This window comes from Pan paniscus, chromosome 8 (assembly GCF_029289425.2).
Source record: "Pan paniscus chromosome 8, NHGRI_mPanPan1-v2.0_pri, whole genome shotgun sequence".
NCBI lineage: Eukaryota > Metazoa > Chordata > Mammalia > Primates > Hominidae > Pan > Pan paniscus.
Window position 1 is genome coordinate 112,871,014 of NC_073257.2, and position 9,674 is coordinate 112,880,687.

Below are 9,674 nucleotides of genomic sequence, written 5' to 3' on the forward strand. Positions count from 1 at the left end.
CCTTCCTGCCCTTCCCCAAGGTTCTCAGCACCCCCCACCAGCTGGCTCAAGGGACATGGATTTTATTTCTGCACAAAGAGGGACGTGGGGGGAAGGAGATGTATAGCTAAGACCAGAGAAAGCTTGTCAGCCAGGACTTGGTCTGAGAATCACTCCCCTCTCCCTTTCAGGGGTCAGGCCTATATTAATCACTTGGCCTTTGATACTAACCACCTGACAGTTGTTATATGTTCTGCGTCTAGTTTTAAAATAATGAAAACTGAGGCTTGTGCTTAACATATGCACACATTTTGAAGACAGACCTGAAATGTGACCTTGGATAAGTTTATTAACCTGTTTTATAAATCTGTATTCACACAGATATAAAGTGCCTAGCCCATCACAGCAGAGCTCTCCATAGCTCAGTGGTTGTTCCAATAAGACATCAGGGATTCTTCAGAAGCCAGCCTTCAGACCTCTCACTGTGTTTTGAGATCATTATTATCAATTTGGATTTAAAAAACAAGGGCCCTGTAAAACCCTTGAAGTCTTCCTCATCTCAGGTTTTAGGGATGCCACTTGCATAAAAATGAGTGGTTCACAAGGTCACTGCCCACAGAAGCAGGCACTGGAAAGAAACAGGCAGCTCTTCATTATCCCAAGCAGAAGCTCTGTCAACTTGCCCATTGATGGGTTCCATTTGCCTGGGCTTGGAATCCCAAAGGGGAAGAACCACCTTTACTGGCGAAACAGTCCAAAGCCTGGGGCTGCAGTTGGTGGGGCTACTCTTCACTGTGCTTGCACCTGGGCTGGGGCAGGATCCTGAACCTCTCGGGGGCGTAGCCCGCGGAACGTGGTCGGCTTGTTGGTGAAGGGGTGCCACTGGCCCTGGATGCTAGGGTTGTCGGTGTGGAAGGGCTTGCGGATGCGGATCACGTCCAAGCCCGACTGGTCGGCCAGCTTCTGCACCAGCGTCGAGATCTCCTCGACCGACTTGCAGTGGATGCTCTCCTCGCGCACAGCCCCGTTAACTGGCAGAAGAGGGGTGAGAGTGGGTGGAAGCTGGCCGGTGCGACCAAGCGAGAAGGAGGATAGCGGGTCGAGCCCCTGATCCCGCCCTCCAGCCCGAGCCCGGCCCCACTCACGGTATTCGGCCACTACTCTGGGAACGCAGCACGGACGCGAGTTTACATATATTACGACCCCTGGATTCCGTCGGGCGAAGTCGATCACCTCCCGCTCCACGAACTCCCTAAGCGACCCGGGACAGTGAGCAGTATGACCCCTGACTGGGGGCGACCTACCCGGGGAGTCGTTGCCACCTCCACACCGACCCCGACCCGCGCCTGCGCACTTCCCTTGGCTCACCTGGCGCCGCGAGACGAGGCGCCGTCGCGGCTGACGCTGAAGCTCAGACGCTGCAGCTGCTGCACGTAGCGACCCAGTCCGTTGTGGAGAACGCTGGCCAAGAAGCGGCTCGGAGTCCCGCGCGCCGTCATAGCTACAGCTTGGAGGCCGCGGAGCCTAAGCAGCGAGGAGAGGGGGGCGGGACTAAACCTCGAGGCTTCCGGTTCCGGGACGACCGCTCCCGGAGTTTTGCTTCCGAGGTCAAGGCGAGTAGCATGTGCGGGAGACTCACGTTGCGGGCGAGTTGGGAGAGATAAAAGTGGTAACCTGGGGCTGGGGGCCGGCGCGGCGGAGCTCGGAGTAGTAGAGCGGAGTGAAGACACGGGGGAGGATAGAGACGGGCATTCCTTTGGGCCGGGGGATTGGCGGGAGTCGTGCTGGGTGCTCTGGCCGTGTTGAGGTCCCAGTGAGGGGAAGAAGAAGCGGAAGAGGGTCTCTAGTCGGGGCCTAGGGCAAAGGGACTACAAAAAGGATGCAGATGACTATAGAAATGAGGACGACGAGGAGATGCTGTGGAGGAGCAGTAGAGGTGAGAAGATGATGCAAAGAAACTGTATCAGTGAGGAACTGTATAGAGGGTCATAGAGGTGAGGTGGCGGAGAGTAACTAACGGACCATAGAGGTGGGGGAGCCATTGTAGAAGGACGTGGACGCGAAAGGGACGTGTAGATGGGCATATGTGTGAAGCAGCAACGTAGAGGGGCTGAAGAGGAGAAATTCATGGAGAGAAAGAATGCACCTAGAGTGAGCTCTGCAGAGTGCTGCGTGGGATATCCCTAGAGTTTGGTCTAGTGAAGGCACGCTAACCAGGCACCTAAGGCATTTCAAGTAGTGACTTCCCACATTTGGCTAGGAATGTGGGTCCTCCTCCGAAGTGGGTACCCCCTCCGTATCTTGTTACCCCTGCGTGGGGAGTGGATGGGTCGGAGGGGCCTGCCCCGAAACTTGGCCCCATGCCCTCCTCGCAGACGTTACAGGAAGGAGACTCTCCAAGCCTTGGATATGCCAGTGTTGCCTGTAACTGTAACTGAAATCCGCCAGTATTTGCGGGGGCATGGGATCCCCTTCCAGGATGGTCACAGTTGTCTGCGGGCACTGAGCCCCTTTGCAGAGTCTTCACAGCTCAAAGGCCAGACTGGTGTTACCACTTCCTTCAGCCTCTTCATTGACAAGACCACAGGCCGCTTTCTCTGCATGACCAGCCTAGCAGAAGGGAGCTGGGAAGACTTCCAGGCCAGCGTGGAGGGGCGAGGGGATGGGGCCAGGGAGGGGTTTCTGCTTAGCAAGGCACCAGAATTTGAGGACAGCGAGGAGGTCCGGAGGATCTGGAACCGAGCAATACCTCTCTGGGAGCTGCCTGATCAGGAGGAGGTTCAGCTGGCTGATACAATGTTTGGCCTTACCAGGGTTACAGATGACACACTCAAGCGTTTCAGTGTGCGATATCTGCGACCTGCTCGCAGTCTTGTCTTCCCTTGGTTCTCCCCTGGGGGCTCAGGATTACGAGGCCTGAAGCTCCTAGAGGCTAAATGCCAGGGGGATGGAGTGAGCTACGAGGAAACCACTATTCCCCGACCCAGCGCCTACCACAATCTGTTTGGATTACCACTGATTAGTCGTCGAGATGCTGAGGTGGTACTGACGAGTCGTGAGCTTGACAGCCTGGCCTTGAACCAGTCCACGGGGCTGCCTACCCTTACTCTACCCCGAGGAACGACCTGCTTACCCCCTGCCTTACTCCCTTACCTGGAACAGTTCCGGCGGATTGTATTCTGGTTGGGGGATGACCTTCGGTCCTGGGAAGCCGCCAAGTTGTTTGCACGAAAACTGAACCCCAAACGATGCTTCTTGGTGCGACCAGGAGACCAGCAACCCCGTCCCCTGGAGGCCCTGAACGGAGGCTTCAATCTTTCTCGTATTCTTCGTACCGCCCTGCCTGCCTGGCACAAGTCCATCGTATCTTTCCGGCAGCTTCGGGAGGAGGTGCTAGGAGAACTGTCAAATGTGGAGCAAGCAGCTGGCCTCCGCTGGAGCCGCTTTCCAGACCTCAATCGTATCTTGAAGGGACATCGAAAGGGCGAGCTGACGGTCTTCACAGGTAACCCTCTGAGAAATCACTACTTAGAGTAAAGGGGCAGAAGATCAGGTGACAAAAGCAAGTGGGTTTGGGCCATGACAATGTTGAAAAGAAGGTTGGCCCTTTCCCCCCAATTTTAAAGCCCTGACCTATGTCTTGGTTTCAAGGGTAGGACTTCCTCCTCACCCAGGTCTGTTCCACCCCACTGCAGGGCCAACAGGCAGTGGAAAGACGACATTCATCAGTGAGTATGCCCTGGATTTGTGTTCCCAGGGGGTGAACACACTGTGGGGTAGCTTCGAGATCAGCAATGTGAGACTAGCCCGGGTCATGCTGACACAGTTTGCCGAGGGGCGGCTGGAAGATCAACTGGACAAATATGATCACTGGGCTGACCGCTTTGAGGACCTGCCCCTCTATTTCATGACTTTCCATGGACAGCAAAGCATCAGGTGAGACTCCCAGATTCCAGCCACCTTGCTTTCCCAGACATATCCCAGCACTCAGGAACCTTTGGTTCCTTTTCCAGCTCCAGTAGGAACTCCCCCATCTCCTTAGGTTTGGAGTTTTTCAAAGAATGAGAGGGCAGGGCTGGACACAGTGGCTCACGCCTGTAATCCCAGCACTTCGGGAGGCTGAGGTGGGAGGATCACTTGAGCCCAGGAATTTGAGACCAACCTGGGCAATATAGGCAGACCCCCCTCTCTATAAAAAAAATTTAAAAAATTAGGCTGGGCATGGTGATGGCATATGCCTGTGGTCCCAGCTACTCAAGAAGCTAAAGTAAGAGGATCGCTTGAGCCTAGTAGGTTGGGGCTGCAGTGAGCTGTGATCACACCACTGCACTCCAGCGTGGGCTACAGAGCAAGACCTTGTCTCAAATAATAATAATAATAATAGAAGGGCAGAGGAGGCAGCCAAGAGAGTTTTCAGGATGCTAGTTCTTCTGCCTGGGGTGGTCTAGAGACAACTTGTCAAATTCCTTGCCTTTCCTCTTCCCAGGACTGTAATAGATACAATGCAACATGCAGTCTACGTCTATGACATTTGTCATGTGATCATCGACAACCTGCAGTTCATGATGGGTCACGAGCAGCTGTCCACAGACAGGTGACGGTGACATCCTCTCTTGTCTAGCTTGAGCCCGCTTGGACATACAACACACACTTCTCAGGCAGCTGGCCTCTAGGCACACATGCTGTGCTCTCCTATTTTCTGAGATGTGTGCAGGCACGTACCACCCCCATGTGTATCATATGGAGGTGTGGGGTATGGCAGCAGGATGTATGGACAGGGATCTGAGTGTGAGTCCTTGGGTAGAGGGAGGTAGAGCGGGTTGTGGTAGTTTGTGGGGAGATGTGAATGGATCAAGAGTATGTGTATGTTCTTGTCCTTCTGTGTCTGATAAGCTCTTTGTGTTGTTGGGATGGTGCAGGATTGCAGCTCAAGACTACATCATCGGGGTCTTTCGGAAGTTTGCAACAGACAATAACTGCCATGTGACACTGGTCATTCACCCCCGGAAAGAGGATGATGACAAGGAACTGCAGACAGCGTCCATTTTTGGCTCAGCCAAAGTGAGTGGCCTTTAGAGGAGCTCAAGCTTTGGAAAATAGAGTGGGTAGGTGTGACCAGGGACAGCCCTCATTCAGCCTTAATCATCTTGACTGTCCATCCGAACAGGCAGGAGGCAATGCCTCTGGGGCCATGACATGAGGAATATATGTGCTGGAAATACAAAGGCTGATAGTTGGTTCTTATGCTCTCCTTGTCCCCCAGGAGCTCACATCCTCTCCTGGGGAAACATTAAGACAGTGATTGCAATTCAGTATGATAAGAGTATGATAGGCAGCACAAGTATTTGGAGAGCAAAGAGAAAAGATGTCTGAGTCAGCCTGAGACATCTGGGAGACTTCCAGAGGAGGTGACAACAAAGGTTGGATTGAGGTTTGGTAGACAATGGGTATTAGACAATCAGATAAATGCGAGGGCCTTCTGGGCATCAGGACCAGCCCAATCCTGGAGCTTCTAGTGATACACTGAATGCCTATTACATACGAGGCCTGGGCTGGGCCTAGGGAATTCAGAGCAAGGAGCACAAATCATGTGCCATGATGGAACAAACATGGAGCTGGGAAAGAGAGTAATGCAGAAGTGGAAAAATGGCAGGGTACAGTGGATCACACCTGTAATCTCAACACTTTGGGAGGCTGAGGCAGGAGGATTGCTGGGGCCCAGGAGTTTGGCAATCTGAGCAATGTAGTGGGACCCTGTCTCTACAAAAATATTTGAAAATTGGCCAGGCGTGGTGGCTCACGCTTATAATCCCAGCACTTTGGGAGGCCAAGGCAGGTGGATCACGAGGTCAGGAGATCGAGACTATCTTGCTAACATGGTGAAACCCTGTCTCTACTAAAAATACAAAAAAAAAAAAAAATTAGCCGGGCGTGGTGGCAGGCACCTGTAGTCCCAGCTACTTGGGAGGCTGAGGCAGAATGGTGTGAACCTGGGAGGCGGAGCTTGCAGTGAACGGAGATCGCGCCACTGCACTCCATCCTGGGTGACAGAGTGAGACTCCGTCTCAAAATATATATATATATAATATATATATATTTAAAAATTAGCTGGGCATGGTAGCATGCACCTTTGGTCCCAGCTACTCAGGAGGCTGAGGTGGGAGGATTGCTTGAGCCTGGGAGGTTGAGACTGCAGTGAGCCGTGCTCACACCACTGCACTCCACTCCAACCTGGGCAGCAGAGTGAGACCCTATCTTTTTTTTTTTTTTTTTTTTTGAGACGGAGTCTCACTTTGTCACCCAGGCTGGAGTGCAGTGGTGCGATCTCGGCTCACTGCAAGCTCCACCTCCCAGGTTCAAGTGATTCTCCTGCCTCAGCCTCCCAAGTAGCTGGGACTACAGGCATGTGCCACCACACCCGCCTAATTTTTTGTATTTTTTTAGTAGATATGGAGTTTCACCGTGTTAGCCAGGATGGTCTCAATCTCCTGACCTCATGATCCGTCCGCCTCAGCCTCCCAAAGTGCTGGGATTACAGGTGTGAGCCACCGTGCCCAGCTGAGACCCTGTCTTTAAAAAAAAAAAAAAAAAAAAAAAAAAAGAATGGTCTCCTTCATGAGATGTGACATTTAGACTGAGACCTAAAAGAGAAGAAGCTGAGGTTGAGTGGGGTGGCCCGCTGTGGAGAAGGAGAGGGAACAGCACAGGCAGCGTCTGAAACAGTAGCAAGCTTGTCAGGGAACTGAAAGATTTGAGTGGCCCCAGCATCGTGGTCAGTAGTTCAAAGAGCTTTGGTCATGGGGGGAAGTACTTTTCCCTCTCCCATTCTTTCTCTTTTTTTTTTCTTTTTTGAGACGGAGTCTCGCTCTGTTGCCCAGGCTGGAGTGCAGTGGCACAATCTTGGCTCACTGCAACCTCCGCCTCCCGGATTCAAGCGATTCTCCTGCCTCAGCCTCCCAAGAAGCTGGGACTATAGGTGCATGCCACCATGCCCAGCTAATTTTTTGTATTTTTAGTAGAGATGGGGTTTCACCGTGTTAGCCAGGATGGTCTTGATTTCCTGACATCGTGATCCACTCGACTCGGCCTCCCAAAGTTCTGGGATTACAGGCGTGAGCCATTGTACCCAGCCCCTCTCCCCATTCTTATCACTCCTCCCTGCCCTGTCAGCCTTCCTTTCTGCTTTGCTCATGTCCTCTTACTCCTGCTTTTCTCCTTCTGCCCCCTGTTCCCCAGGCAAGCCAGGAAGCAGACAATGTTCTGATCCTGCAGGACAGGAAGCTGGTAACCGGGCCAGGGAAACGGTATCTGCAGGTGTCCAAGAACCGCTTTGATGGAGATGTAGGTGTCTTCCCGCTTGAGTTCAACAAGAACTCCCTCACCTTCTCCATTCCACCAAAGAACAAGGCCCGGCTCAAGAAGATCAAGGATGACACTGGACCAGTGGCCAAAAAGCCCTCTTCTGGCAAAAAGGGGGCTACGACACAGAACTCTGAGATTTGCTCAGGCCAGGCCCCCACTCCTGACCAGCCAGACACCTCCAAGCGTTCAAAGTGAAGGCCGTGCAGAGCTGGTCACTGAAATGAGCCTGATAGGACAGGCTGGAGCATAAAACTCTGCGAGGGCTCCTCTATCCTGTGGTCCTGAGCTGTGTGCCCTTCTCAGTCTGAGGGGCCTAACCTAGAGCAGGTTTCCATAGTGAGAAAATTCAATGTAGCAGACTACTGAGAAACTACTGTGTTGCTCAGGCTTTGTTTGAGGTCCTGTATATACAGCATTGAAAAGAGAGATAAAGTCCCTGCCTGCATGCATTCTGGCGGAAGAGACAAGCAAGCAATGAACAAATTAGCAGAAAACCTAGTTTTAGTGAAAAATGCTGTAAAGAAAATAGAAATGCGATAGAGTGCTGGCAGGCTAGTGTAGATAAGTGGTCTGAAAAGGTGTCTCTGAGCCGAGGGCATGTGAGCTGGGGCCTAAACAACTAGAAGGAGAGAGCCACGTGAACATCCGGCAAAGGGGACCCAGGCAGAGAGAAAAGGAAATCCAAGCCCTGAGGTAGGAATGAGCAGGTCAGATTCAAGGCAGTGAGGTCAGGCCGCATGAACCTGGAGGGGAATTGGGGACTTCATGCGAAACTCCAGCCTAGGCTTTCAAAGTCAAAGGGTGATACAGTGGGTACCAAGCCCCTCTGCTCCCCACTTTGTAGAGCCTAGCATGAGGTGGCATGTACTAGAATTGGATCCTAGGTGCTTAGCCCTGCAATATCAGGGCCTCACTGGTGGGAGCTGCCTCGGGCTGGGTTGCTTGGTCATAGAGCCATGGAAGGAAGCTGTCAGCCCGGAGTGCCTGCCACCTAGACACTGATGCCATTGTGTGCTGCCTCAAGACTGCTGGAGTCAGGACATTTTATAGAGCCTTTTCCAGTTTTACTAAAAAATTTTTCCATTGCCTTTGTTTCTGTGCTTTTTCTTATTCATCCACCAGGTGTCTCCCCAGTCCGTAGCTGAATTTCCCTTTTGGGATTGGGAATGGACGGGTCCCCTCCCACTGCTTGCAGCCTTTGAGCGGTGGGCTTCCAAGGAAGCAGGGACATTAAAGGGCCTTCACACCCCACCTTCCATTTACATGTCTTCTTGGCCTAGGGAAGACAAGATGATCTGTCCTCATACCTAACTTCCCTGAGGATCTCGAGTGATTCCTGGCACAGGTACTCATCACTGGGCCACATGAGCCCAGTGCCCTGCCTGACTGGCCATTCCTCTGTGATGTGAGCCACTCACCTCTCAAGTGGACTTAGACTCAACATATTCTGTCCACCCCCATCCATCTCCCTCCTGTACCCTCTCCGTGTTTCTCATATGCTAATGCGTGCCGGAACTCCTGGGGACTTGTGAAAAATGCAGAAACTAGGCCCCATTCTCCCCCCATCCTCCACCACGTACATTTCTCATTCTGGATTTGAGGACGGGTACAGTAATCCTCATTTTTAACAAGCCGTGGAGGAGACTGTAAAATAGGTGATCCAGAGGGACTGTCAGAAGTATTCCTAAATGATGACACCTTCTCATCTCTCATCCTCTGATATCCCAAAGTCCCAGTTTCCCTTTGGATTTGCCTGAAAGAGTCGTGAGAATGCAATATGTTCTGAGGGGGCTGGGGAGAATCCTTTTGTAAGGGTTGGGGGAAGGTTTCCTGCTCCGTTTGGAAGCAGGGCTGCCTTGTCAGGCTCTTCCTTTCAACCTATGAAGGGGCTTCTGGGGCCAGTGGAGGGGTCTGTGGTCTCTGGAGTGTGAGAACTCTGGTCACAAATGTCTCCTGAAACATCCGGAGCAAGGCTGCTGGAAAGCTGCTCTCTGTGAGGAAGAACCTAGGGGGGTGGGGAGAGCTCCTCCAGGGCCTCCCTTCTTGGGGGTCTCTCCCAGACTGGCTGGAGCCAGGCCTCCCTAATCCCACAGTAATCATTCCCAGCCGTTGGCTGGTCTAGGCCTCATCCAGAGTCTGTAACGCTGAACGGCAGCCATGCCTTCCAGAGGCACAATACCATATCAGTCATACCTGTAAGGATGTGGGTTCCACATTCCTGTCTCCCTAGAATGCCTGGTGGGTTCTCAGGAGATCTTTTAGGGGTTTCCAGTAGGGGACCTTTGTGAGGTCTCTGTGAACTGGGGATAGAGGGATAGATACAGACTTGGCTG

At 52.5% G+C, this 9,674-nt stretch overlaps 2 protein-coding genes across 8 annotated transcripts; one reads left to right on the forward strand and one right to left on the reverse strand.

Moving 5' to 3' along the window:
* Positions 1–303: 303 nt before the first annotated feature.
* On the reverse strand, positions 304–1,481 carry MRPL43 (mitochondrial ribosomal protein L43). The gene is made up of 3 exons (XM_008950812.4): positions 1,348–1,481; positions 1,125–1,231; positions 304–1,010 (listed from the first exon to the last, which is right to left on the reverse strand). The coding sequence occupies exons 1-3, from the start codon at positions 1,476–1,478 to the stop codon at positions 769–771; spliced, it is 480 nt and encodes a 159-aa protein (XP_008949060.2). The 5' UTR covers positions 1,479–1,481; the 3' UTR covers positions 304–768.
* Positions 1,482–1,574: 93 nt separating this feature from the next.
* TWNK (twinkle mtDNA helicase) lies at positions 1,575–8,427 on the forward strand. Of its 7 annotated transcripts, none has more exons than XM_034931303.3 (5): positions 1,575–1,915; positions 3,675–3,915; positions 4,466–4,573; positions 4,899–5,040; positions 7,216–8,427. In XM_034931303.3, the coding sequence occupies exons 1-5, from the start codon at positions 1,894–1,896 to the stop codon at positions 7,534–7,536; spliced, it is 834 nt and encodes a 277-aa protein (XP_034787194.1). In that variant the 5' UTR covers positions 1,575–1,893; the 3' UTR covers positions 7,537–8,427. The 7 variants fall into 7 exon arrangements, with proteins under 7 accessions (XP_034787194.1, XP_008949056.2, XP_008949058.2 ...); XM_008950808.7 differs by having other exon boundaries at positions 1,575–1,648; XM_008950810.5 differs by having other exon boundaries at positions 1,597–1,648; positions 3,737–3,915.
* Positions 8,428–9,674: the final 1,247 nt, after the last annotated feature.

What these genes read in the sequence shown, in the direction of transcription:
- MRPL43 (XM_008950812.4), bottom strand. Translation starts at nt 1,478, where the DNA reads ATGACGGCGCGCGGGACTCCGAGCCGCTTCTTGGCCAGCGTTCTCCAC. An exon ending in GCCTCGTCTCGCGGCGCCAG is followed by an intron (nt 1,232 to 1,347) that starts GTGAGCCAAGGG and finishes CGGGTCGCTTAG; the next exon opens with GGAGTTCGTGGAGCGGGAGG. An exon ending in CAGAGTAGTGGCCGAATACC is followed by an intron (nt 1,011 to 1,124) that starts GTGAGTGGGGCC and finishes CTCTTCTGCCAG; the next exon opens with TTAACGGGGCTGTGCGCGAG.
- TWNK (XM_003825479.5), top strand. Translation starts at nt 2,242, where the DNA reads ATGTGGGTCCTCCTCCGAAGTGGGTACCCCCTCCGTATCTTGTTACCC. An exon ending in CGAGCTGACGGTCTTCACAG is followed by an intron (nt 3,485 to 3,674) that starts GTAACCCTCTGA and finishes ACCCCACTGCAG; the next exon opens with GGCCAACAGGCAGTGGAAAG. An exon ending in CATGGACAGCAAAGCATCAG is followed by an intron (nt 3,916 to 4,465) that starts GTGAGACTCCCA and finishes TCCTCTTCCCAG; the next exon opens with GACTGTAATAGATACAATGC.